The 27,147-nt window shown below is 58.7% G+C and overlaps 1 protein-coding gene across 4 annotated transcripts in view; it reads left to right on the top strand.

Moving 5' to 3' along the window:
* The window catches only part of COL16A1 (collagen type XVI alpha 1 chain), a 49,636-nt gene extending 22,835 nt beyond the window's left edge, over positions 1–26,801 (top strand). The window contains exons 41-72 of one of the 4 annotated variants that reach the window (XM_019429846.2): positions 369–428; positions 615–662; positions 795–848; positions 4,161–4,214; positions 4,455–4,487; positions 6,409–6,525; positions 6,610–6,651; positions 6,743–6,829; positions 7,620–7,664; positions 8,551–8,595; positions 10,329–10,382; positions 10,960–11,013; positions 11,540–11,593; positions 13,209–13,253; positions 13,368–13,421; positions 13,759–13,794; positions 14,142–14,204; positions 16,495–16,566; positions 16,673–16,726; positions 17,345–17,389; positions 17,606–17,650; positions 17,973–18,026; positions 18,452–18,505; positions 20,606–20,656; positions 21,002–21,091; positions 22,584–22,619; positions 23,002–23,046; positions 23,984–24,172; positions 24,555–24,621; positions 25,322–25,498; positions 25,677–25,754; positions 26,463–26,801. In XM_019429846.2, the coding sequence (XP_019285391.2) occupies positions 369–428; positions 615–662; positions 795–848; positions 4,161–4,214; positions 4,455–4,487; positions 6,409–6,525; positions 6,610–6,651; positions 6,743–6,829; positions 7,620–7,664; positions 8,551–8,595; positions 10,329–10,382; positions 10,960–11,013; positions 11,540–11,593; positions 13,209–13,253; positions 13,368–13,421; positions 13,759–13,794; positions 14,142–14,204; positions 16,495–16,566; positions 16,673–16,726; positions 17,345–17,389; positions 17,606–17,650; positions 17,973–18,026; positions 18,452–18,505; positions 20,606–20,656; positions 21,002–21,091; positions 22,584–22,619; positions 23,002–23,046; positions 23,984–24,172; positions 24,555–24,621; positions 25,322–25,498; positions 25,677–25,754; positions 26,463–26,665 (2,205 nt within the window). In that variant the 3' untranslated portion in view covers positions 26,666–26,801. The remainder of the gene's footprint in view (positions 1–368; positions 429–614; positions 663–794; positions 849–4,160; positions 4,215–4,454; positions 4,488–6,408; positions 6,526–6,609; positions 6,652–6,742; positions 6,830–7,619; positions 7,665–8,550; positions 8,596–10,328; positions 10,383–10,959; positions 11,014–11,539; positions 11,594–13,208; positions 13,254–13,367; positions 13,422–13,758; positions 13,795–14,141; positions 14,205–16,494; positions 16,567–16,672; positions 16,727–17,344; positions 17,390–17,605; positions 17,651–17,972; positions 18,027–18,451; positions 18,506–20,605; positions 20,657–21,001; positions 21,092–22,583; positions 22,620–23,001; positions 23,047–23,983; positions 24,173–24,554; positions 24,622–25,321; positions 25,499–25,676; positions 25,755–26,462) is intronic. The other 3 variants (XM_019429850.2, XM_019429849.2, XM_053898396.1) reach the window with 3 other exon arrangements.
* The last annotated feature ends 346 nt before the right edge of the window (positions 26,802–27,147 follow it).

Here is a 27,147-nt window from a genome sequence, read left to right as displayed (position 1 = left end):
CCACCCCCGGGGGAATGTATGCACACGGAGGAGTCATTCTGGCCTCCTTGCTGCTATTCCAACAGGAATAACAGTAGCGCTTAGAACTTGAGGGCTGAGTGCTTTCCGTGGGGCAGGAACTCTGTATGGGTTCATCCATTCCATCCTCCTGATGGCCTATGCGTTTGGTGCTATGCTGCCCATTTTACAGATGAGGAGACTGAGGCTTGAGAGGTTGAACAGGGTGCCCAAGGGCACAGTCGTAAGAGGCAGATTCTGGATTTAAACCCTGGCCTCTCCATCTTAGAGCCTGTGCTGCCTCCCGGACGTTGGTTTCCAAAAGGTCCCCCATCCTTGCCCCCCTTTGACAAAGGCTCTTATCTTTTCAGGGCGAGCCAGGGGAGTGCTCCTGCCCTTCTCGAGGGGACCCCATCTTCTCTGGCATGCCGGTAAGTGGTGCTGAGAGCTCTCCCCCCCGGCCGGGGGGGAGAGGCCTGGCTTCCTGTGTTGGCTCAACATGCGAGGGCCCCGCAGGGCTTTGCGCCCCAGCCAGCTGCCTCCCCACGCAGCCCTGCGCTTGGTGTGAACGTTGCCTATAACCTCTCCCTTCTTTTGCGACCCCCACTCCCACCCAGGGTGCTCCGGGACTTTGGATGGGCAGCTCCTGGCAGCCGGGCCCGCAGGTGTGTGTCGCTTGTCTCCTCTGTGTCTCCACTTGTCCGCCAGCGCCCTGTGGCTTGCCCACCATGATGCCGCTGCCCCCAGCGGTGGGGCAGAGCTTTCTTTTGGGTCTGATTGCTTCTCCTCTCCCTCAGGGTCCCCCGGGTGTTCCTGGACCCCCTGGACCCCCTGGAATGCCAGGGCTGCAGGTAAAGGGGGAGAAGAGAATGGGAGTTTGGGAGGCGCGGTGGCAGGGTGGCAGGGTGGCAGGGCTCGGGGTCTGTGTGGGCCCCTGAGTGGGCCGCATCTCCGCCCAACACCGACGCGTGCCATCCTCGCTCCTCTGTGTTCCTGTTTCCCAGTGCAGCATGGGGTGGGGGGGTGAGGCTCTGAGCCCTTAGCATGGGCTGTGGGCAGTCCTGGACCTTCCTTGAGCAGGGAATACCCTGCTGTGTGCTGGCCCAGACACCCTATGGACACCCGGGCCAACCTCAGGCCTTGGTCAGCTGTCAGGAACCCAGGATCTGGGTCAAATAGTTCCGTACACCGTGTGAAGCTCCCCTGTTTTGGAACGGTGTCCAACATTCATTCATGCAACAAATCTTTTTGCACCTCTGCTGTTTTCCAGACACTATTTTAGGTGCTGGTGCTACAGCAGTGGGCAAAAATAAAAACCCCTCCCCTTTTAGAGTGTGCATTCTAGTAAGAGACACAGACAATAAGCAAGATAAAAATAAAACACAACATAGCATGTTAAAAAGCGGTGTGTGTTAAGGAGAAAGATAAAGCAGGGAGTGGGGTCAGAAAATGGGAGGAGGGCAAGGAAGATGTTGGAGAGGCGTGTTGGAAGGCATCCAGACTGAGCGGAAATGAGCGAGAGAGAGTGTTCCTGACAGCGGAGAGCAGCAGGTGCAAAGGCTCGGAGGCGGGACTGTGCCTGACAATCGCGTGGAGGCCAGAGACAGTGAGGGGAGAGCAGTGGGAGTGGAGATCCGTGTGGCACTGTGATGAGAGCGTGCATTCCAGAGCCAATGAACCTGACCTTGAAAGCCAGCCCTGCTCTGTGCTAGTTGTGGTGTGATGCTGGGCAAATTCCTTACCCTCTCTGTGTCTCGGTTCCTTCATCTGTTAAGTGGAGATAATTACAGCAAGTACCTCATGGGGCTTTTGTGAATGTGAAGCAAGTTAATGCACGCGAAATGTGTGGGACCATATGTCCTAGCACATAGTAAATGCTTAGAAGGCATTAGCCATCATTAGGACCATGACTTCTATTATTATTTTACGTCCGTACTCTCGTTCGTTTGAGTCTTACATCAACTCCAACAGGCAGGTGGTGTTATCCCCAAGTCACAGCGAGGCAAACAGGTTCCAAGAGGTGAAATATCTTGTCTGAGGTCATCCAGCTAGGAACCGGCCGCACTGGACAGGGCTTCCCAGGACAGAACATTTGCTTCCCCCTGCTGCTGCCCCGCAGGATGGTTCCCCAAGGGTTTGCACACCAGGTCACATTTCCTGAAAGTCCTAGGCTTCTGCTGGTCTGGCCCCCAGCTCCTGAGGAAGCAGAGCAGAATCCCATGGAAGCTTCTTACAAACGACTCCCCCTGCCCTGGAGATTTTATACATCCCCCGCTGCCACCCTGGGGTGAGAATCTGTTCTGGTGAGTCCCCATGGCTGATGGGAGTCTCTGCCGGGATCCAATTTTCTCTGTCTCATCAAGAGCTCAGCACCAGAGCCAACTCTCAGTCCCCCATGGGCCAGCCACACATTTGCCAAGTGTCCCAGCATCCTGCCGCACCACCAGGAGACAGGAATCTGTCTGCAGGGGTCTTTTGCAGTTTGCTTGGGGAAGCATGAGAGTCATTTCAAAGTGACCCATTAACACGCTGATGGAGTATGAACCCTGCCAAGCCACGCTGGGGGAACAAGGCAGAAAGATTGACTGCAGAGTCTGGTCCCAGGCACTGGAGTCCTCATCTGGTGCCAGTGCCGTAGACCAAGCCAAGCTGCCACTAATAGGCACCTGCCCCGTGCCAGGCAAGGTGCAAGTCTTCCTGGCCAGGTTGGCCCTGCAGCCCTTTCAGGGAAGGGAGGCCCGGCAGCTCCTGTCTTCAGGCTCAGAAGCAGGCCCAGAGATAGACAGCATGTATTTGCCCAAGTAATGTAATCCCACGTAATCCCCATCCGTTTCCCAGCGGGGGAAACTGAGGCAGGGAGGTCAAGCAATGTGCCCGAGGCCATACAGTTAGTAGCTAGTGAGTGCATAGCTTCTGGCTTCTAACACTAGGACAACAGGTGGGACATTTGGTTCCAGGAGGGCAAGGAAAGAAAATCACCAAGTATCCGGCTTGAAGTAACACACGGGCAGTGGGGAGGGGAGCAGGGGTGAATGATTTAGGTGCATAATGATCACGAATGGGTTCGAGGTGTTTTCCCCGCGCCAGGCCCTGTCCTAAGCACATGACCCTGGTAACTCACTCAGGAAGCAGAACGAGTGGCACAGGGGTTGCCGGAGGTAGGCCGACCCCAGTCTGCCTCGGGCCTCGCTAGAGCCTGGGCTGAAATAGGGCGGGCTCGCCGGGGAAGGCGGTGCATTCTGTCACCGGAAGCCGGGACTTGAAGACAGGCCAGCTCTCAGGACGGGCCAAGGAAATCCCGGTGTGGGGAGAGCAGGGCGAGCAGCAGTGCGTTCACTCGACACGTATTTAATGCATGCCTCCTCTGTGCCGGGCACTGGGGATTGAAAAGGGAACATTCTCCTGGCCTCCACGGGGTATTTAATATGCAAATGTGCACCGCGAGCCTGCAGGGGCGACAGGGAGTCTGGGCGGCAAACCTCTTGTGTGAGCTTCTTTATGCCTCACCATAAACTGTCCCTGTGTCACAGATAAGGAAACTGAGGCACAGAGATTTCTTTCTTCCAAGTAGCCCTCCAGAAATTACCCAGGTAGTTGGGGTTCACACCAACTGGCTCCCGAGCCTCCACCTTGCTGTGTTCCAGGGAATGTCTTTTGAGGAAGGTGCTGGAATCACGGTTAAGGGAGGGGTTGAGGCCAGTGGTTCTGACTCTGAGCCTCACCTCTGCATTTTGCTCGTCTTGTGGCCTTTGGCAAGTTACTTGCCCTCTCTGAATTCGCTGCTCTGGTTTCAAGTTGGAGGTGATAGCACCTAGCTGGCCAGGAAGACCGTGATTAAAGAGAATACAGAGGACACGTGTGCAAGAAAGAAAGAAACGTCGTTACTTACTGTGCAGAAGCCCCTTTGCCTGATTTCTGATGCCCCTCTAACATGTAGGAAAAACTCCCATCGGACTGGTTTTGGGGGTCACCCTTCTGGGCCTCCTCGGCTCTCCCTGCAAACAGTCTGGAGGTTTTGAGCTAAGAATGGGTGCCAGCCTTATGCCAGCCAGGCCTCCGGTTCTGCAGGAAGAGAAGAGGCAGTGGGGGTGGCGGGCACGAAGCAGGGTGGCCTTCGGGCTCAAAAGAAGAGCCCGCTCACTCGTGTCTCTTCTTGGCTGCAGGGAGTGCCTGGAAACACCGGTTTGCCCGGACAGCCTGGGCTAACAGCCGAACTGGTAGGTACCAGCCAGGCGTCACTGGGCAGCCCCCTCCCTGCCCTTCCCTGCCCCTCCCGGGGCTGACTTGTCATGCCAGCTCCCTTAGATGCAGGGGGACCCTCTTCTCTCCCTTGTGCAAGGCAGGGAGAAGCCGGGGTGGTACGGGGCTTCCCAAGGTTCTACCTGATCCCATAAGTGTCCATCCCCCTTCCCCACACCTGCCTGAGCCCTGGAGCCCTCCTGTCTCCTCTCTTGCAGGGATCCTTACCAATTGAACAGCACCTCCTTAAGGTAAGAGGGTAGGCGGGGAGGGGTAGGAATTGGCAGGGAAGTCTCCTGAGGGGATTATCGTAGGAAGTCTCAGCACAGCACAGGGGAGCTACAGACGGAGCTGTTTGTAGGGAATGTGCATTCCAAGCACCCGTCTCCGAGGGCCTAGCACGGCGCCTGGCTGCTGCCAGACCCTCCATTTTACTTGCTGGATGAGTGCGTGAAGGAATCCCGCGAAGGTACCCACGTGAGGGATGTTGTGGGTAGTTCCTGCCCCAAAGCCTGCCCACAGGAGCCACCAGTGAGGTCCTGTGCCACCCTGGTCATACCGGGGAAGGGTCCAGCAGCTTCTAGAGCACAGCAGGAGGGTGCAACTGCAGTTATAAGGGTCATCAGGCAGCGAGCTGCAAAGGTCACATATGTTTGGACGGGACTGGGTTGAGGGCCTGGAAGAAGGCTTCAGCTGTCCTCTGGTCAATGCAGAAAGAATTCAGGGAGGTGATGGGATTTCAGGAACAATTCCAGTGGCACAAGAGAGGGGACTTGGGGTCTTGGCAGGGTTGGCCTGTGCCAGGCCATCAAGATCTCACTGGGGGCTCTGGCCTGGCCTCCCAAGCTGGGCTGGACCGAGGGTGACGCGGGCCTCCCTCGCTCAGTCACCTTTGGAGATGAGGGCTGGTCTCTTTTCTCCTCCAGCCCAGCAACTTCTGGGGCCCCTCCCTTCTAGCACTGACTACCCAGTGCCCTGGACCTCACACTTCCCCCCGTGGGTCCTGGTCAGACCACAGCATGAGGACTGCCTGGCCGGCCCTTGCTCTGGACAGCAGATGTCTCCAGAAGCAGCTTGCAGTTAACCTCCTGACAGGTTAACTCAGGTTAACCTCCTGACAGCAGCTATAGGTTGATCACAGGGGAGTGTGGCACCGAAACCCCAGTTCTTCTCCCTTAGGCTCCTGGCAAGCCCAGGGTTCCCCCGAGTCCTGCCCCCGGGCAAGTGATTGCACGACTCTGTGTAACATGTCACCTGACGGCTTCTTAGTCAACGTGCTCTGTGGAGGACCCCAAACCGGAACCGCGTGTGGTCTGGAGAAGGTGCTCAGATGCCACCCCGGAGGAAACCCGGGCCCGTGGACAGAGTGCCAGCTCTGGCCTCAGCACAGCAGTGCCCAGTACAGGCTCCCACTTACCTGAGACAAGTCACACTGTCTCTTTGAGCGTCGGCTTCCTCATCTCCGGAATGCTTATAAGATTACCTGCCTCATTGCACTGTCAGGGTTGAATGTGATAATGTGCACAGGCCTATTTCGATGGCTGGCATCACGGGCGCTGAGTCAGTGACAGCCATTATCCCTGGGCTTTGCAGCGAACAGTGAAGGTGGAGCGGGGGGCTCCTGACGACGGGTCCAGGGACACCCCCCCCCCAGGGGTGGGCGAACTGGGGAGCCCGTGCCAGTCGGGATCTGCTGGGGCAGGAGGGCAGACCCCATCCCGCGGGGCGTCTGCAGAGGGCCTGGCTCCTGCAGCCGCTCCTTTGCTCCCTTGGGCAGAGAGGCTGGTGTTTGGGGCCGGCCTTTTCAGCCTGAATCCTCACGGCGTGTCCTCACAGTGGGTGCAGGTTGCAGGAACAGCCGGGACAGATGGTCCCTCTGCGGGCCCCTCCGCCTCCTCCCACACGCCTGTCTGGAAAGTGGCTTTGGCTTGGCCCCACAGAGCTGCTTCCTGGAGAAAACTCAAAGCCAGTGTTGGGATTGGGTCCCCTGAGGATGGAACACAGCCGCCACAGGGATGTGGCTGGGGAAAGAGAGAGTGTGGGCGGGGCGGGGGGGGGGGGGACGACTGCCGGGCAGGGTGCCTTGGCTGAGTTCAGGGTGGGGTTCCCCCGTTCGGCCCGCCCTGGCCTTCTGGGACCCACGCCCCACTGCCCTCTCCTCTCTCTTGTCAGAGCCTCTGCGGGGACTGTGTCCAGGGGCGGACGGCCCACCCGGTGGCGCTCCTGGAAAAAGGGGAGAAGGGAGACCAGGGCATTCCTGGCGTGCCAGGCCTGGACAGCTGTGCCCGGGTAGGAGGCCGGGTTCAGGGGCGGCCTGGTGAGGGGAGAGCGCCCGGCCACCTCACCTGACGGAGGGTTTCCTGTTGTCCTCAGTGCTTCACAGAGCGGGAGCGCCCCAGAGCCGAAGAGGCCCGGGTGAGTGCACCCGTGCCCGCTTCCTGCCCGTGCCCCGGGCCCCACAGGGAGGGCCCTGGCCACTCAGCTCACCTTCCCCATCCCACTCCAGGGAGACAACGGCGAGGGGGATCCTGGCTGTGCTGGAAGTCCTGGCCTGCCCGGTCCTCCAGGACTGCCCGGCCAGAGAGGAGAAGAGGTAGGACCAGGCCCTCATCTGGGCAGGGCCCCAAGGGGGCTGGCGTCTCCACGTAAGTGGCCCTCAGTTCCTAGGGGCAGTTTCATTCCTGCCAGATGTCCTCCTGGGCCCTCCGGTGGCTCCTTCAGGGGTCTCCGAGCGTCAGGTCATCCGGTGCCTCTTGCGGCTCTGAGCCCCTGGCCCTGGTGGCACGCTGGCTGCTCTTGGCCCGTAGGACACCCTTCCGCCCCTGCCAGCCGCTTCCTGTGCCCGCAGCTCTTCTCCAGGGCTCGTCCCTTCCCCCCCCGACCCCCTCTGCTCAACTATCACTTTCGCAGGGAGACCTTCCCTGACCACCCTCTCAAAAAGCTGACCATGCCCCACACCGTCCCTAGAAACCCTAGTCCCCTTCATGCAGTGCACGTGTCACCCTCAGAATACCGTGTATTTCATTCGTTTAGGAACAGTCCACACGTATCCACTGAGCACGAGTCAGCCCCTGTTCTATTTGTTCTTGCCTACCTCTCCCCTGGAGTTGTCAGTGCCACAAGGCAGGGATTTTTATGTTCCTTTTATTGCTGTGTCCCCAGCACCTGGACTAGTGCCTGGGACATAATAGCTGCTCAGTAAGTGTTTGTTGGATGATTGAATGAACTGAACGAAAGGTTTAACGTCAGCTGAATGGCCCCGCTTTGAAATCTACCAGCCTCTGTTGACTCTGGCCGTGGTGAGCTGGGAGGAAGGCTGCAGAGACCCTGGGGCTCTGTGGGGCCCGGGCCTCTCCATCCATTTCCCTTGGCTTCCTTTGCAGGGTCCGCCTGGCATGAGGGGCTCCCCGGGTCCTCCAGGCCCTATTGTAAGTATCCGTGGTTTCCTGGCCCACTTGAGAAGCTCTCAAAGGGGTCACAACGCCCAGACACCATTCTACTGCCTTGTATCCAGGAAACTGGGCAGGGCAGAAAGAGGGGGATTCTGCTGCCCACTCCTTTCCCTCATCAGAGCATCTGTGGGGACTGTGCTGCCCCCCCCCCCCACCATCGAATCCCCTGGAACTGGCCTGCTCCGTCCCACTTTGGCTGTGGTCCTGCTTAGGGGAGGCCCTCAAGGGCACACTCTTGTCTCCCTGTCCCCGTCCCCGCAGTGTCCTGCACCACAGACCCAGGCTGCCCTGGCAGGAAGGCCTAGGCTTCTGGCTCCTGGTCTCGGCTGCCAGGAAAGTATATGGCAACCTGGCCAGATCTCTTCATGCCTCCGTGACACCGGTCACTACAGGGGCCAGCATCGCTGCATTGCTCTGTGGGGCCATCTCTAGGACAGGTCTACGAAGGCCAGACCAGGGATGTCTGGTGTCGCTATGGCAGGAAAATAGAAGTGACCAGGAAAAGTCTGGAAGAACCGAAAATGCTTTCTTTGGAGAACAAGTGGCTGGTGGGAGCCACCTTAGAACCAGGGAGCCACCCAGCCGGGGGCCTATGGAGGTCAGGTGGCAGGCATGATGGGCTTGCTCTCCAGCAAGGGTGCCCAGCTAGACTCGGGGGGACTCTGGGGGCTGTTTCTCATCTCTGCCGATGGCGGAGCCATTCTTCCTGGAGCCGAGGGGAGGAGCGGCTGCCTTCACTGAGTCTCTTTTCCAGCTGCCTTGGAAATATTCCTGTGACCTCCTCTCCTCATGACCCCCTGCCCCCGACTTTGTCCAGGGTTACCGTGCTTGTGAGTTGTGACCTGCCTGTTTCTCCCACCAGGGCCCCCCAGGTTTTCCTGGTGCTGTTGGCTCCCCCGGATTGCCTGTAAGAACCTAGCACTGCTCGACCTCCCCTTCCCCCGCCAGCCAGGTCTCTGTGGCTTTTGCTTGTGTCCCTTCCTGTTGAGCCCTTGCCCCTCCTCCATGTTTGTCTCCGTCCCCTGCAGGCACGTAACGACACAGGTTCCCCCCGAGGTCCCAGCGGCTTGGACATCCTCCCAAGTCTCTGACTCCTTTCCCTCTTCCCTTCTCCCCCTGCTCCTGCTTTCTTTCATCTTCTCTCTTCCACCCGCCTCCCCTGCAGTCTCCGTTTTCTCTCCCTTAGTCCCACGTCACTGCCCCCCCACCCCCCACCCCCAGGCCTGCTTTACCTTCTTATTTGAAGCCGGTGCCTCCAGGGGCCTCTTTACGCCTCCCTTCCCACTTCTGCCTCCTGCTTCTCCCACCTTTGCTGTTGGCTGAAGATTTGCTGGAAGTAGTTCTTGGGGCCCTGCCAGGCGCCTGGCACAGAGCCCGGCAGAGATGCCAAAGCTTTAGGGCTTCACATCGCAGGCTGGCACAGGTTGCCACCCCGCTGCTTGGCAGGGCCGTCCAGAGGCGCCCCGGGGATCCGAAGGCAGCCACGCTCGCACCTCGCCCAGCGTCCTAGAGGAAACTCTCAGCTTCCTCCTCTTCCTTTCCTCTCCCTTGGCTCCGGGCCCGGTCTGCTCCAAGGCTGGGCAGGTGACGCCAGCCGGTTGGGTTTCTGGGTGTCGTGGGGCCCTGCCCCTCTGTGCCCGGTGCGTTGGCCTGCCCCTCCCGCCAGGTGTCGTTAATTGCCCTGCCTCCGTCATCGTCACGAGTGTGTTTAAATCGTCCCCATCGTCACTGTTGCTCCCTCCTGGGTCACGGAAACTAACCTCCTGTTTGTCAGATTTGGTGTTCCTGGGGCCTGGCTCCTCTCCTCCCAGGCCTGGTGATGGAGGCTCAGGGAGCGGGGCCCCTCCTGTCACAGCTCCATCTGTCCCCATGTCCTCATCCTGGCCGGACCTTGTCTGTTTCTGCTTGCTTGGGTGAAGGGGCCATCTGTCCGTCTAGCCATCTGTCTTGTGTTGTGGAAAGGTTTGGGCACCGTCTCTCGAGGGCGTGAGGGAGAAGGGGCAGACGCAGCCCCTTAATGCTGTGGCGAACTCACAAGGGTCGGGGTGGGGGCTCTGGCTTTGACTGAAAGTGACATCCTTTCCACCCTAAAAAGTGACAGGGACTGCTCTGGAGGGAGCAGTGTGCTCGGGGGGCCTTCCCGTGCCTCTCCCCTGTACCCCTCAAAGAAGGTGATTTGGGGCGGGGGCTGGGGGGCGTACAGGTAAGTGTTGGGCATGCAGTGATACATTTTGGCAGAGGAACGCCACTCCCGACAGCTGCCCCTCACGGGGAGCACACACGTGTCAGCCTCCTAAAGGTACACCCCAGCCAGTTACCAAAATAGGGCACACCGATGACAGTCACCTGCCTGATAGGTACCCTCTGAGGGTCACCTACCTGGCGGGGGGGCATATCTCTGTAGTTACCTGTCTTGGGGGTATGCTCTTGAGAGGCACCCCTAGGTGGGAGTTTACACATCTCACAATTACCCTTCTGGGGTACACCCCATGGTCACCTTGCCAGGGACCCTAGGAAGGGCATCAGGAAAGCCCAACTCTGCCCGGACCGGGGACAGAAGGCTGCAGGGCAAGGAGAAGGAGTCGGGGGCTGGGTGGGGACTGCCCTCCCCTGTAGGTTCTCATGATTTTTCTCCCCAAGGGTCTTCAAGGAGAGCGAGGCCTCAGGGGCCTGACAGGAGAGAAGGGGGAACCGGTAAGAGGGGGCTGGCAGGGGAAGGAGACGGATCAGGAACCCTGGGGAGACAGAAGTTGGGCCCCCAGGGATGAGTGGAAGATGGGAGGGGGCTCCTTTTGAAACTCTCTGCCCCTGATCCCTCAGATTGGGGGGTTTTCACACCCCCCACCCCAGGATCAAAGGAGGCTGATCTCCATGTACCTTGACTCCCCCCGGAAGGGGCAAACAGACTTGCCCCCTGGCTTCTAGCAGCATCCTGGGGGCTCTTCTCCCTCCCTCCTCCTGCAGCATTTAGCTGCTCCTTCCACACCCTACTCCCCCCCTCCCCCCCACCACCCTGTCCTCATCCTCCCTGCTCTGGGCCTTTTCCTCCGCCTCAGCTCCCAGGGTCCTGGCCAGGCTGGCACCTGTCATCCAGCCCCAGCCTTGCAGTGGCGGTCTTGACCAAAGAAACCTGGGCCTTTGGGAACTGGTCCGAGGTGGTGGCTGTCCTGGGGTGGGTGTGTGTGCCTCCCGAATCGGCAGATCAGGCATCCCGGCTGCGGCTACGCTTTTTGCCCGGGGAGGGGTTCATAATGTCTACCTTTCTTTGTAGGGTCCTCCAGGGCAGCCTGGTTACCCAGGTGCCATGGGCCCCCCAGGACTGCCTGTGAGTAAGGGGATGCTGGCTCTGGAGGTAGCAGAGCCTGGGGATGGTGGTCAGGACAGGACCAGGCTGGGGCATCCCCCAGCAGCTCCCTCCCTTCCAAGCATACCAGCCTGTCCCCCTGCCAGGCTGTCCCTGCAGAGGTCCCCAAAGTCCCTTTGGTAGTGCAGCTTGGCCCTGCCCCTCCACTTTGCGAGTCTGCTGCAGCCATCGCACACAGAAGGCCAGATTCTCAGAGCACACAGACCCCAGCCCTGAGATCTGCCCCTGGGGGGGGCGGGGGGGGGGGCAGGAGAGCTGGGGAGGCCAAACCCATGCAGGAGGCTGCTGGGTGGGCGGGTCCCGCTTTCCACTGGGGGCCACAGCGGCGGGTGGGAAGCAGCCCCCCTCTTCCTCCCCCTGCCGTCATCATTGGTGCCATCTGCCTGTAAGTGCCAGCCTGTGCCAGCTGCAGTCTCCACCCCTCGCATTAGCGCCATGACGGGCGGGCCACGGGGCTAATTCAGCTCTCTCTCTGCTTGCTTGTCAGGGCATCAAGGGGGAGCGGGGCTACGTCGGGCCCCCGGGAGAGAAAGGAGAATCGGTGAGTCTCAGCTCAGGGCAGGAGGAAGGGATCCAAAGGGAGCAGTCCCTGCCCCGCCTCCACCTCCACCCGAGGAGACTTTCCCAGCAGCCTGTGAAGGGGGAGACAGGACCCCTGCTTCCCTGCCCCCCTGAGTCCCTCCAGCTGCAGCTCAAGCAGGCAGGGCAGGCTGGTTGCTGCGGAGGCGGAGGGGAGGCTGGAAGGACGATCCCAGCAGGTTTCGCGGAGACGGGCTGGGGGCTGGCTGGCCGCAGCTGCCAAGGAAGGGGCAGGGAGCCTGGAGTCGGTGGGCAGGAGAATCTCCTTCCCTCCCACCCCGCCCCGCCCCGCAAAGGCAGGCAGGCGGGCAGGACAGCCTGGGGAGAGGCAGGCCTGGAACCCTAGATCCAGCGTGGAGCCTAGCCTGACCCCGCAAGCCCTGAGCGACCCTTCCCAGCCTGGGTGAGGGCAGGAGCTGGGGCTGTTATCAGGTGAGGACATCACATCCGTGAGGTTATCCCTGAGGCTCAGGAAGTGGCATGGCTCACCCAGCATGCTGCAGCTAGTTAGCGAGTTAGGGCAGAGCCTGGACTGGAACCCAAGTCTGTTTGTGGCCAACCTGCCAAACCTTAGTCTTGTCTTCTGTTCACACATCGGGCCCCGGTGGGATACAGCAAACCCCACGTGCATTTATGCAATAACGGACATTTCTCATGGGCCTCCTGGGTGCTAGGCTCTGCTGTGAGGGTGCTGCCGTGAACAAAACAGGGACTTGTGTCCCTTCACCGCAGGGAGCTCACATTCCAGCGAAGGAGGCAGATAACCGGTGAATAAGCCAATACACATAAATTATGAGAAAACAATAGAGAAGATAGAGCAGGGCAAGGGGCTGGACTGGTGTATGGGGTGCCAGTAGGCAGAGGATTGGGAGATCTGTCTGAGGAGGTGGTGTTTGAGCGGAGCCCTGAATAGAGTTGAGGGCGGGGAAGACACGTGGCTATCTGTCCCGGAGAATCCCACAGTGGGAGGCCCTGGGTGGGGGCACGTTGGAAAGAGATTGGAGCCATCTAATCCCTGGGTAAGGTTTTAAGGGCCCTGGAAAGGATGGGGGTAATGGTAGGCATTCTAGGTAGAGGAGACAGCTGTGCAAAGGCCCAGGGGTATGAATGTATAGAGTATGTTTAGGGAATAGCGGTCCGACCAAGCAAGGCAGAAAATAAGACAGGGAGAGGGAAGTGAAGCAGGAAAGGGTGGTTGGTGCCAGATCACGGGATGCCTCAAAACCCAGCACTGGTGGAAATTGGGCACTTCATTCAGTGGGACAGAGGGGAGCCATGGAAGGTTTTGGAGCAAGAAGAGTGTTATAATCAGAACTATGTTGGAGAAGAAAAGATGGCAGCCAGTTGCTGGCTGGATTGACATGAGCCAGGAGGTGGCAGGACTAGTTAGAAGGCTGGTTCAATAGCTCAGGCAAGAGAAAGGAAGTCGGGGCGAACCAGGGGGAAGTGTCCTGACAGCTTGGAGGGTCCTCCCACCACATCCCCTGCATCTACTCTCTGCCCTGTCCCCTGCCCCGTCCCCTGATCTCCCACTTACCTTAGTCAGAGTGACTGATTCCGCTCCTTTGTGTCCCCAGGGCCCACCAGGATCTGAAGGCCTCCCAGGTCCCCCAGGCCCAGCAGTGAGTAAAGGAGGAGACGAGAGAGTGGACATGGGGCCCCCTGGTCCTGGTCCAGCCCTGGGGTCTAAGGGCAGAAAGATTGGGTTCTAGCTTCATTGTTCTCTGTGGCGACAGGGTCCCCGAGGAGAGCGAGGACCCCAAGGGAATTCGGGAGAGAAGGGCGACCAGGTGAGTGACCACAGGACCTGGCTGGCTGTCCTGACCATGAGGGATGGCTTGGGGGGTGGGGGTGGGCACAGGGAAGGGGTCCCAGAGGCTGGGTCCTCTCCCTGATGGCCACCCTCATGTGTGGAGGGGTGACCAGCTCTAGCCTCCAGCCCTCACCCGCCCTTGTGTTGCAACCTCCCAGCTCATGGCTCGAGTTTCACCTGCTGGTCATCTTGGGCAGAGTGGAGGGCAAGGCCCCATGGCTCGAGGCAGCCTCACCCTGTCACTCTTTCCATTTGGGCAGCCAGGCGGGAGGGAGTGGGCGGCTCAGCAAACTGTCCCTCGCTTCTTCCTCTAGGGATTTCAAGGCCAGCCAGGCTTTCCCGGCCCACCGGTGAGTGGAGACACAAAGCCAGTTCTGTCTGATGTGATCCTGTTTGGGAGGGGTAGGCCTGACCAGGCCAGGCTGGGCGAGGATGGGCCTGGGGAGGGGAGGGAAGAGGCACGGGAGGAACGGCCTGGGTGGCCAGGCCTGATTCCAGGAGCCGGGACCTGGAGGGCAGAGCCTCCTGGGTGGGCCCCGGACCAGCAGGCCAGCCAGCAGTAATGCTCCTGGGTGGTGTTTCTAGGAAGTCAGAATGCATCGCATTAACCACAGTGAAGCAGACCCAGGTGGAAGAAGGAAGGAGAGCTCCCCGCCAGGCCCCGCTCTCATCCTCGCCTGCTCCTTTGTTGATACAGGGTCCTCCTGGATTCCCGGGCAAAGCTGGAGCACCTGGCCCCCCCGGCCCACAAGCGGAGAAGGTGAGCAGGACCCCAAGGTGAGGTGGCCGCAGCCGCAGATCTGAGCCATGCAGTTCCCACACCCCGATCCACCCCCACTACCAGCCCTTTGGAAATTCAAGGAGTGGCTCAGTTACGTCAAGGGTGGGGAGAGAGATCTCCAGCCTTGGCTCATCAACTGCCTCTGGGCAACAGACCAGTGGCCCCCAAGCCCAGGATACCCGCTGGTCTTTGTGCTGCCAGAGTCCCCGCCTGGTGGGGATGAGGCAGGGGGCGTAGTCAGAGGCGGGGACTCAAGGGGGAGAGGGAGGAGCTGAGCGAAGGAGGGGAGCACATCCAGACTGGAAACCCTACAGTCCTGAAGCCAGAGCAGCTTGGCCATTTGCCTTCTGGGTCTGACAACAGCAGGAAGGAAGCGTGTTCAGATTGTCCCCAGGGGCCCAGGGGGGGCAGGCATGGCCTATGAGCTGATGACAAGGGTCAGAAGGGCAGCAGCCTGGGAAGCCCCTGCGCTGGCTGCCCTGGGTTTGGAGACTAGCTCTGCCGTGGTCTGGGGGCTGTCACTCCTGTCTCTTCCCAACCCTTGGGCTCCCCAAATGTGATGGCTGGGTAGTGTAATGAGGCCCCAAATTGACTTGTAAGCTTGGGGTGGGAGGGGGCGTTTATGACCCAAAGGGAGAGGCAAGAGGCCTACAACCTCGGACAGAGCCTCTTTCCTCTGAAAACACACGCCGCACAGCTCTCAGAGCTAGAAGGGACTGCTGAAAGGGCCACCTTGGTCTAACTTCTCACTGTCCCGGTGAGGAAACGAGGCTCAGAGAGGTTAGGGGCGTCCCAGGGGCACACAGCAAAATAGCAACAGAGCTGAGACTTCTCTCCCAGCCCAGGTGAGCCCCCAGGCGCCTCCCTGCCTCCCCAGAGCCAGCGCGGCTGAGGTGGTGGTGGGTGTCACCTCCCTTCTCAGTGGGAGCCCCTGCCAGAGCCCTCCGTGCTGGCTCTGTACCCCCAGCACTGCCTGCTCTCCTTAGGCTGGTCACTGCAGAGAATCCCAAACCTCTGGCCAGTGGTTCTCTGTCCCGACTCCCTGTGGGACTGACATTTTCTGGGGCTGTGCTGACCCCTCCTGGTAGCTGATGGCATTGCAATGCCAGGGGGGGCTTTCCTCCCCACCCCCCCATGGGAGGGTGAGGGGTGTCTCTAGCTAGATCATTTCCCCTTGGCCAGCTCCACAGCCACTGCCCCAGGGCAGCTACCCTCTCTCCCCTGGGGTACCCAGCAGCCCTCCACACCAAGCTGCTTGCCTCCTCCCTTCTCCGGTGAACATTCTAGCTCACACCTTGGTTCTCATCACTCCCCTGCTTTGAACCATCAGTGGCTCCCCAGTGCCTGTTGCAGTGGTTCCCAGACATTATGTTGAAGTTCCTGAGCCCTGTCATCACACAGAAGCTCCCGTGAACTCTCAATCAGATATGAGTGGAGCTGCTCTGACTGAGGCGGGAGCAAGGGTCTTGGGTCCCACCCTCTGGGCTCCCACTTTGTGCCCCCATCTCTGACGCTCCTCCAGGAACCCCCTGGGCTCTGAGGAGTACAGTGGGAAAAGCACTGGTCTGTCGGATAGACTCTAGCACGGTGTTCCGGGCACACCCCCTGTCAGGCTCTACCTAGAGCCTCCAGGCTTGCCTCCCACCCCTCCTGTCACACTGGCTCCCCAGACATGCTGGCCAGGCCAGGCATGTGACCACTTCCAAATCTGTATCGTTCTCTGAAGTTCCCTCCGGCAGGCTCTTTTCTACTTGTCCACTTGCCTGAATCCCACCTATCCTTCAGAGTCTAGCATCTGGTGACGCTTCTGTGACACTCTCCCTGACCCCTGGCCAGAGTGAGCTGCCCCCTCTTCCGAGCTGGACCGTGAGCTCCTTGAGGACAGGGAAGAATCAGAGGCTATATAGTGCTTGGCACTTTGTGGGGACCGACGCGCGCTGAATGTATGCCTTCAGTCTGTACACGTTACTACACACCCACTGTGCCAGTCCCTGGGTCAACCCTGAAGAAGGTGCTAGACCGAACAGGCTCTGTCCCTTCCTCATATCACAGTGCAGAAAGAGGGATGCTTTGCAGACAAAGACAGATCCTTCTGGGGGAGTGGTGTGGAATACATCCAGCAGAACTGGGGCTGGAAACCAGCGGTCCTGACTTCCAGTAATCATCAGAACCCGGCGCCTAGGGCCTCATCCCCCGGGGGTGGGGGCTTGGGGGGGTGGTGGTGGGCAAGGCCCTGCTGACTGTGTTGTGGGGGTCGGCTCCTTTCCAGGGCAGTGAAGGCATCCGAGGCCCACCAGGCATGCCTGGTCCCCCTGGGCCACCAGGATCACCTGGGATCCAGGTGAGTGTGTGTCCTCTTAGCCTGCCAGGTACGTGCAGTGTGCATGCGTGCGTACGTGTGCTGGGGCTCCGGCAGGCATGCACACATTCCTTTTTCCTGTTTCTAGGGCCCTGCTGGCCTGGATGGTCTGGATGGGAAGGACGGCAAGCCTGGCTTGAGGGTGAGAGGATGGGCACCCCTTCCCTTCTCTTTCCTCCTCCAAGAGCCAAAGCCAATGGAACCCCGATGAAGGAAACGGAATCCCCTCCCCCACACCCCTGCCTTCCCTCCACCTGCTCCTGGCCACACACCCCCTTCTCTGATGGCACCGGAGGCCTTGGTTCCTTGGTTCTTCTGGTAGCCTTAACCAGGTTGGATGAGCCGGGTCTCACCAAAGGCAGGCAGTGAAGGGGGTGGATTTATATCCAGAAATTCAGGATACTAAAGATACTAGGCCGGGTGTCAGAAAAACAGGCCGCAGACCTGGCAGGACCTGAGCAGCCCCGGATCCCTGGGTCTGGTGCTGCTGGGGAATGTGAAAGGGATGCGACATGGCAAAGGGCAGAGCATCAGAGTCAATCCCCTTCTGTACCCAAAAGAAGGAAAATCGGGGCTCAGAGAGGGCTGGGATTCACTCAGGGTCCACAGCCAGTCAGAGACCAAGCCCAGCTTGGATTCTTCCCTCTGCCTCCCATGACATTCCCTCCATCCTGGGATAGCCGGGGGAGGGGCTGCCGAGAGGGAAGACAGTGGGAAATGAGTGCTCATCCTGTCTCAATGCCCCTGGTCTCTTCCACAGGGGGACCCTGGCCCCGCTGGCCCTCCTGGACTCATGGGACCCCCGGTAAGTTGAGCTGCAGGAAGGAGTCGGGAGCGGGGAGGTCCCAAAGCTGACGGGTGCGGGCTCTGCCTTAGAGGGTGGGCAGCCCGAATCCAGATCCGCTGAGGACCAGGTTGTGACTTTGGATGGGTCTGATTCCTTCAACCTGAGGAAGGAGGCAAGGGAAGTCGCCTCTGCTTGAGGCGAGGGCCCGAGGCAGCCTCCCACTTTTCCTTCCAGGGCTTCAAGGGAAAAACGGGACACCCTGGCCTCCCAGGACCAAAGGTAAGGAAGGGCCTGGCGACTTCTGCCAAGCAGGTTTTCTCGGCCATACCCAAGGCCTGACCCCAGGCAGACATGGCAGCCTGGCACCAGTGGACGTGCCACCTGAGGCTTGGCTGAGACGCCGTCCCAGCATCCAAGCCTCCTGAGACCACCGGGGCCTAGCGGATCGGGTCAGGCTCTGCCGTCCACCAGCCCGAGAGCATCCGAGGGCTGCTGGCCAGAGTCTGGGCAGGGGGCAGGACTCCTCGGATGTGGGGTCGCCTTGGGGCTGGGGGAGCCAAATAGAGGTCTGTCGAGTTCCAGCTGGCCCTCTCTCTTGCAGGGTGACTGTGGGAAACCAGGGCCCCCAGGCAGCAGTGGCCGGCCAGGAGCAGAGGTAAGGGCTGAGGTCCATACGTGCTACCTTCAGGCAGCCTTTGGGGCTCTGCTGAGTCCAAGACTTACTGGCCAAGGGGCTGCCTTCTCTCCTGGGCCTTCTGGGGGAGGTGTTGCCCCAAGATACACACCTTCACCTCCTCCTTCCTCCTGCAACTGGTTCCCCTCCCTGTAGGTTGTTGGATCACTCACCTAAAAAGCAAGGCCTGGCCTTCTCAGGCTGGGGGCTCTGACATCTGTCTCCAACAATACTCGTGGGCAGGGCTGGTCTCTCAGGCCCCAGAAAGCATGGGCCTGGAGGCCAGGACTCAGCTCAGCTCCTCTATCGGTGTCCTACCTGCTCTGCTCAGCCTCCTTCCCACTAACCACCCCATGTGTGTAAGTCTGTTTCTGTATTGCTTTTTTTTTTTTTTCTGGCTCCTATAGGGTGAGCCTGGTGCCATGGGACCTCAGGGAAGACCCGGCCCCCCTGGCCATATTGTGAGTTAAACCATTTTTGCCTCTGCCTCTATTAGAGTTAGGATCCTCTTGGGGCTGGGGTGGGCAAGCCGGTGATGGCCTGAAAGAACTGACCACAGGGGCAGCCCTACAGAGCAATAAGGGGCCTTGGGCTCACCTAATCCAGTGGTCCCCAGGCTTTCTGCCATTTTCTTATTTTCTGGGCACATTTGAGCTTACTGATCAAACAGAGATCATTCAGTTATTCGACAAACAATAATTGAGCACCTGCTCCATGCCAGGCACTGTTCCAAGCATTGGGCTGTGGCAGGGAGCGAGACAGACAAGGTCCCCTGATCCCAGAGCTTCCACGCAGGCCCAACAAACAAACAAATTAATGCGAAAGCTTCAGGCAGCCATGTGATGTCACCGGGAGGGCCTGGGAGGCGCCTTTAGAGGAACCTTTACTGCAGAAGTGGCATTTGAGCCGAGGCCTGAATGACAAGAAGGAGCCATCTGTCCAGCAGTCTGGGGGGAGAACGTCCAGGCAGGAGTCGGGGGGCAGGGGCGAGGAGAGCAGCTGATGCAAGGAGCCCGAGGCAGGGAGGGGCCCGGTGTGTCCGGGGAGCTCCAAGGTCAGCATGGCTGGAATGGAGTTTGAGAAAGGCGTGAGTGGGAGCCAGAAAGCTATGCTTCCAGAGGACCTGGTGACGACCTCGGACCTTGGAGGACCTCAGGAGGCGAGGGACACGGGTGGCAGCCGAGGTGTCCCTGGATGGTGGATGGTCGGGTGGAGCTGGGGTGGCAGATGGGCTGTGTTTGGAGTACTTGCTGCCGACTTGGATGGGGGAGGGGCGGGGAGCGGTGGAGGGAGAGGAACCAGGGATGACTCCTGCACGTGGGTGGGCGGCTGGGTGCATGGGTGGTGCACTTACAAAGGTAAGACGACTTGGAGAGGACAGTTATTAAGCAATAATGAGTTTCCCATCTGAATTTACTCCTCAGTAACATAGATGGCTGCCTATGGGCGCCTTTGATCAGTGTGACAGCTAGAGCTGATGGGGTTCCTGAGCAAAGGAAACACTCTGGCGTTTGATTGCAGCCCTGTTGTGGCAGATGTACAGTTTCCAGGAGGCTTCTGGAAGTGTTAAAAATAGCTCATGATCAAAAAGAGGAACTCTCGGGTCCTCATCAGTGCGTGTATGGATCTCAAGGGGTCTAGCGGCCCCGGATTAGGGACCCCAGGTCCAGCCTAGTCCCTGTTCACACTGCAGATGAAAGGAGCCACACACTGATTTGTGATCCCATTGAGGACTCATCGGGGGGCTGGGGGGAGGGGGCACAAGTTTCCTCCTCTCACCTCCGTCTGCCCAGCTTCAGCCCCTGCTCCGTGCCAGTCCCAGTGCCGGGCATTCCCACCCCCAGAAGACTTGTGATGAGTGGAACAGAGTCCGTGCCTCCAGAACTTTCCATCTGGGAGTGTGGAGGGACATGCTGGGAGAGAGAGCTGTGCCCTGGGCTTCAGAGGGGTAGCTCTGGCTAGGGAGCTGGCACTTGAGCTGACTCAGAGCTCAACTCGACTTGAACTTGAACTTGACTCAGAGATGGGGATGGCATTCCAGCCCTGCCCCAGCCCAGGAGGGTGACAGCACTCTGTGTGTTGAGTCCCACCGCTCTCCAGGGACAGCAGAGTGGGAGACCCAAGGCCTGAGGCCAGGCTTATCCACTGGGTCTCTGGGGTTCGAGTTGAGCCCCTGCTTCTCCTACAGAACAGGAGGAGAGGAGCTAGGAGGGCCTCAGAAGTCCCCAGGCCCACATAGTTAACCTTCAGGCCTTTGCCCCCCGCCCTCGGCTCTGGCTCTGGTTTCCAGATCATCCCTTTGGCACAGCCCAAGATGAACCATTCAGTGCACGGCAGGCGTGAAGGTCCTGTGAGCTCGGGGACCCCCCCTGGGTGTCAGCTCTGGCACAAGTTTTTTGGGAGAAGCTCAAGTGCGAGACCAGAAGGGAAGGAAGGTTGAGGGAAGAGGGATGGAGTTGCTGAAGTTCTGGGCCTGTTCCTGCCTTTGGTCCCTCGCTGCCTCCTGGGGGGCCCTTATTATTGGAGACTCTTTCCATCCCGCTGTCTTCATGTTTCTTTAGGGGCCACCGGGACCTCCAGGCCAGCCGGGCCCAGCTGGGATCTCTGCAGTGGTGAGTGATCTACTCCCCTCGTCCCTCCCTCCCTCCCAGGACTCTGGCTGGGGCTTCTTTCACAGAGGGGGTGGTGAGAACAATTTGTGCCTGTCCCCCTCCTTCCCTGCCTTCAGCCTCTCCCACCTCCTGGGTCTCCCCAGGTGGCATTCAGTAAAGGCCTTTGGAGAGGGCTGGAGGCCATCACAGGCCCCGGCCTCAGGTTCAGGCCACGCCACCCTGCCCCACAGGGCCTGGGGGGTGGGTGCATGGTCCCTGGCATACAATCACGCCTGCCTCTCTGCTCTGTGGGGTTCACTGCTGTCTCTCCCGTCCCCTCTCACCACCCACCTCCCTTCTCTCCAGGGCCTAAAAGGAGACCGGGGAGCCCCTGGAGAAAGGGGCCTGCTAGGCCTTCCAGGCCAGCCTGGGACCCCCGGACACCCTGGCCCCCCGGTAAGACCCCACATCTTACTGCACAGCCCCGAGGGAAAGGGACATTTGGCTTTGTCAGTCGAGCACAGCCCCACGCATCTGGGGTCTCCAGGGGAGGAGAGGCGGTTAGCAGGGAAGATGGCAGCGTGGAACTTGTGCCCGACGAGATCACATCGCATCTGGAAGAAAGGACAAGTTCTGCAAGCCAGCGCTTGCCAAGCGCACTCCAGGCCGCTGCCTCTGACCATGCACCACCCTAGGGGTCAGGCAGGGGACACTTGGCGCCTGTTCTGCCCCTGCCCTGCCCCCTCCCTGGGGGAGCTGTCCGGTAACCACAGAGAATCTGTGAATGTCAGGAGCCAGAAATGCAGAGCCGTTACCACAGCCCTCTTGGCAACTCGCAAACTGGTCCTTGGTCTCAGCTAGTGTTTAGTACTAAGACCTATGACATATTGGTCACTGACAACGCACTGAATGGTGAGCTAAGTGCTTGACATTTTGTCATTTAATCCGTACCGCAATCCCGTTTAGTAGGTCTGATCGTTCCCATTTTACAGATGAGAAAACCAAAGCTCAGCAAGGTTAAATAGGTTGCCCACCATCACATAGCTAGCGAGTGGAAAAGCCTGCCAGATTCCTGAACTTTCGTCGTCCTTAGCCACTCTACAATACTCCCTCTTTCCAAGGTTCCAGACAATTGACTCACATCAGGTGGATGGATTGCCAGTCTCAGGGATGAACTCTCCTGGGGAAATTGAGGCAGGAGCCCAGGTCTCCTAGCCCCCGGGTCGGGGGATTTTCTTCTGGGAGCAGTGGCCATGACCCTGGAGCTGGTGGCCTCAATGGGGTGGACGACTCCTGCCCGTGCGGGGGTGATGGTTGGTGCATCCGCCAAGAGGGCCGAGTCTCACCTACTCACTCGGATTCTCGCCAGGGCCCTGGGGCAGGCGGGTCCCTCCAAGCCTCTGTCCCTCCCTGCCTGTAGGCTCAGGAGCCTCCAGGGTCCCTAGCTGAATCTGCCAGTTGCCTTGCGATCCCAGATTCCTCTTCCCCACAATCATTCCAGAAGCAGGCTGGGCCCAGGGTGTGTGGCCTGTCCTGTCCTGGGGAGGGAGCAGGCTCAGGCCACCCTGGCCTGTCTCCGGGACCTCACTGAGGACAGAGGTTCACAATTACTGCCTTTGTTTGGCAAACATGTAACAGAAACTCACAGCTAGGGATCCCGCGAGATGCTGGGACCTCAAGCCAGGAGCCAGGCAGGCGCAGTCTGCTTGTCCCTTGCATAGCGCAGTCAGGGAGGCGGCCCGGGCTGCCAGCGTGGGGCTCCGGGACAGGCTGGAGTGTGGGGTGGGGTTCTAAGTTTCCATGGCCTGTGTCCAGAGCGGCTGAGGGTGAGGGCTAGAGGATCATGGTTCCATCGTGGCACAGGGGCTGGGCACGCGTAGCGGGTAAGGGGAGCCAGATGCCATGCTGGGGTGGTGCTGATGGCTTTTTACCACTCTCTACTCCACAGGGTGAGCCTGGTGCGGACGGTGCAGCTGGCAAAGAGGTACTGTTGTGTTGGGTTTCTCCTTCCCTTGGGGATGCTGCTGCTTGCCCCTCGCCTTGCCCCCACCCTGCTTCCTTCGCTCAGTAATCACTCCCTGAACGCCGTCCAATATGCCATGCACTGGCCCTTTCATTCTGACTTCTCACCTCTTTTTGTCTGTGACAAGGGACCCAACCAACACGATGATGCCCTAGGGGACATCATTCTACCTTCTAGCTGTCAGCCAACAGAAGGGAGGCTGTCGCCCTTCCTCACCCAGAGCCCAGCTGGACACAGCCCGGGCCCTAGGGTTGTGGAAGGTGGTCCTTTCATGACACCTGCCTCCCCAGGACGGCTCAGAGATGCTGCCTAGACTTGACCCCTGACTTTTGGTTTTCTCTAGGGACCCCCTGGAAAACAGGGACTTTATGGACCCCCCGGTCCAAAGGTGAGTGGGCACTGGCTGGTTTTGAGATGAAAAACTCACGAGTGATTAAGGCCAGCTCCAAGCTATGACTTTAGCCATGGAGAGGAGACACAGGAAGGCCAGCGGGCAGGAAGAAAAAAGTGGGCAGAACTCAGAATTTGCAGCAACCTCATCTCTGAAAGTTTCTCACGGGGGCCTAGATCTTAGCTACGATTGGGAGGGTGGAAATCTCAAGTTCATTCACTCATTGACCAGTTGATTGATTCATTCATGCTGCTGGCACCTGCTCCCTCTCATGTTCCAGGTCCTCTGTCCCAGCTTTGGCTAAACAGAAGTCTCTGAACAGTAGCCACTCACTTCGTCCAGCCACACTTATGCTAGGGCATGGCAAGCTTTACAGAAGATTAGACACAGCACCCAAGTCAGCCCGGGGAGTCGGGGAGGCTGTGCATAGGACAGGAGTATTTCAGCTGAGCAGGAGGAGTGAGCCGGGTAGAAGGAGGGAGAGGGCATTCCACGCAAGGAAGGCTAAGACAGCATGGCTGAAGCAGAGACTTATAAGCAATGAGGCATGGCTGTAGGTTCGAGGGCAGGGAGATGAACCTGGAAAAGAGGTGATGGGAACCACATCGTGAATGATCTTGAATGCCTGGCCAAGGAATCAACTCTTTAGCCTGAAGGCAGCTGGGAGGCATCAGAATTTCTAAACAGGGAGTAACAGCATGAAGAACTGTCTTTTCAAAGGACCCGGACTGCTCTGGGAGCTGTGAGGCCAGGCAAGCTTGTAGGATGCTGTGACCACAGTCAGAAGAAGATGCCAGGGGCCGGGTGGGGGGGGGATGGGGAGAGAGAGAGAGAGAGAGGGTGAGAGACAGAGAGAGAGGCTGATTGCTGAGACATAATAAGGTGGACTTAATAGTCCTTGGCAATGCTGGTTATGGCTTTCCTGTCCTTGTAGGGTGATCCGGGACCTTCCGGACAGAAGGGCCAGGCAGGAGAGAAGGGAAGAGCTGGCATGCCTGGTGGGCCCGGCAAGAGTGGCTCCATGGGGCCCGTTGGGCCACCGGGTCCTGCAGGAGAGAGAGGCCACCCTGGATCTCCAGGGCCTGCGGGGAGCCCTGGATTGCCTGGGGTGCCTGGCTCCATGGTAAGGGGAACGGCTGGCAGCCAGGGGCACCGCCGCACAGAGCAGGCATCCAGGGTGGAGCAGAGACCATTGTAGAAGCCCCCGAGGGAAAGAGCATGACTCCCACATAGGTGGTTCTTAACCTTGCTTGGGAGAGCTGGGAGGCGTGGGAACCCTCTCCCCAGGAAAATGCACTGATCCACAAAATGTTATGCACCAATTCGGGGCGGGGGGGGGGGTGGTGGTTAGGACCTTGGATTAAGTATCTGTGGGACGCTCCTAGAAGCTTTGTTCCCTTCCTTATCCTTTCTTTCCACAAAGTCTATTCCCAGGGGGAGAGTATCAGGCTTGGAAGGATAATTGAGGCAGGTTTTCTTTTCTTTTCTTTTTTTTTTTTCCTCAGGGAGACATGGTGAATTATGATGAAATCAAGAGGTTCATCAGACAAGAGATCATTAAAATGTTTGATGGTAATTGGCAGCTGGCTGGGCGGCAGTGGGTGCTGCTGGCTTTTCCCCACTGTTTCTCTGCCCTGCCTTGGCCTCCTTTTCCTTTAGAGCCCAATCCTCCGCCCCAGACCCCTCCTCGCCCACTTACAGGCATATGTTCAATCAGACTTCAGACCTTCCTTATCACCTGCTCTGCCCTGAGATACAATGAATCTCCCTGCCCTCCCCGAGCCCCCACTGCAGCAGAGGAGACAGACAGGGAAGCTGAAATCAAACGAGTCTGCATGAAGCGAGCTCTAAATAGAGGGGCAAGCAGCAGCCATAAGCTAGCTGGTGTGGTTTCGCTTCTACGCTTTTTTCCCGTGCACTTGTTCATCCGGCAGGGCCGTGCTAGGGCCTGGGGAGAACGTGGCCCCTGTCCTGATGGTGCTAGCCATCTTGCTTGGGAAGCAGACCTTGAATGCAAAGCAAGGAGTCCGGACCTTCTTGTGAAGCCAGCGGTAGACTAATGAGGGTGTTGGAGAAGAGGGAGGCCCTGATCAGGTCCGTGCTGTCGAAAGACCAGCGTGCAAAGGATGGTGAAGGCGAGGGCACGGGAGGCGTGTTCCTTGCTCTGACTGCCCTTTGAAGAAAGGCGGCTTTGGACTCCATGCTGGTGGCCCGTCTGCATCCGTCTGAGTCCCTGGGACACCCTGGGACCTGTCCCTGTGCTTTCTTACAGAGAGGATGGCTTATTACACCTCCAGGATGCAGTTCCCCATGGAGATGGCCGCAGCTCCGGGACGACCAGGACCCCCAGGAAAGGATGGGGCTCCGGGCCGGCCAGGCGCTCCGGGATCACCAGGACTTCCTGGTCAGATCGGCAGAGAAGGACGCCAGGGTGTGCCAGGAATGAGAGGTAGCTCTGCCCTCCGGTGCCCCCGAGGTGCACATGTGACTCTTTGGGGCAGACAAGAGCATTGCATGAGGTCCATTGCGAATAAGATATTTGTGTGTATGTGTGTGTTTCAAATAATCTCACTGGGGTGTCATTTCTCCGCTCAGGAATAGGACTTATTTTATTCCTTTTGTCTCAGGATTGCCCGGTACCAAAGGTGAAAAGGGGGACATTGGTATTGGCATGGCTGGCGAAAATGGTCTCCCCGGCCCCCCAGGTAGGAAGAGCCAGAATCTGAGAGCATGAATCTCAAGCAGCTGGTATCTGCTTTCCTTATGTTCCTTCTACAGCACAATATAGTTGTGTAGAACCTCAAATAACTACAGGTCTATCACGGTAATGCCAGTGTGTGCCGGGGGCGCGGGGGAGGGGTGGAGCAGAAGGCCCAGGGCCTGTCCCCAGGTCCTAAACTGGGCTAGCAGGACACAGGGGAAGACAGCCAGATATGGTGGGGCCAGCGAATGAGAGTTCATGTCCTGCTCGGCGCCACGCTGGCTGTCGAACCTTGAGAAGGTCGCTAAGTCAGGCTGCATAGCCTAAAAGAGAAGTGACCAAAGCCCGACGGCCTGGCTCTGAGACCCGGCCTCACTGAACACTCGAACTCCCGAGTGTGCAATCTCTCTGAGCCTGTGTCCTCATCTACAAAATGAGGTAATCGTTTCTTTCTCACGGAATGGTCGTGAAGATTCATCGAATTATGCATCAGAAGCACTCGCCTGGTGCCTGGCACGTGGAAGCTCCCAATAAAACCAGCCAGTAATGTTGTTACTGTTAAATTAACGGAAGGATCAGATCAGGTGTCCGTGAAAACCTGTTACAGCCTGACAAATATTTATCAAACGTAAGGTGTTAGGTACCGTGACCATGATTTCTTCTTTGTCGCCTGGGTCTCCTGACCTCCCCTCTCTGACTCTTCCCTCCCTAGGTCCTCAAGGCCCTCCAGGGTATGGTAAGATGGGCGCGACCGGACCCATGGGCCAGCAAGGCATTCCGGGCATCCCTGGCCCTCCGGGTCCCATGGGCCAGCCAGGCAAGGCTGGCCACTGTAACCCCTCTGACTGCTTTGGGGCCATGCCGATGGAGCAGCAGTACCCGCCCATGAAAAACATGAAGGGGCCTTTCGGCTGAAATCACGGCCTCCGTCAGATGAAGGATTCCATTGGGAATAAATGGCCGACACGTACAGGACTCTGTGATGGGTTGTGAATGTTTTGTGTTTCTTAATTGCTATTAATATTTTTTTACCAATAAATAAATAAAACTACATGCAACCCCACTTCCAGTGGGGTTCTCTGGTGCTGCCCCTGCCTCTCTGTCATCCGCCTTCTGTCGTGTGGTCCCGGGGTCAAAAAAGGGCATCTCCCACGTGTCTGTGGCCAACCAGTGGAGTTGTGGAGTTGTGGGATGCTGCTGTATAGGGTGCCCCCAGCTCAGCTCTCCTCTCTAGATGCTTCGAGTCATGCTTCGGTCCTCTGTGGACTTCGGGTCCTGCCCTTCGTGGCGCGCCTCTCAAAGTCAGAGTGGGGGCATCACTCAGCCTGTCCTCACCAATGAGCCAAAAGCAGGTATGAAGGCCCAACTTATGGCTCATAAAGGCCCCTCCCTGTTTG

This window comes from Panthera pardus, unplaced genomic scaffold (assembly GCF_024362965.1).
Source record: "Panthera pardus isolate Hobbes unplaced genomic scaffold, ASM2436296v1 HiC_scaffold_11, whole genome shotgun sequence".
In the NCBI taxonomy this organism is placed as follows: Eukaryota; Metazoa; Chordata; class Mammalia; order Carnivora; family Felidae; genus Panthera; species Panthera pardus.
The sequence above is the reverse complement of the archived record's forward strand: the minus strand, read 5'-3'. Positions and strand labels throughout refer to the sequence as shown.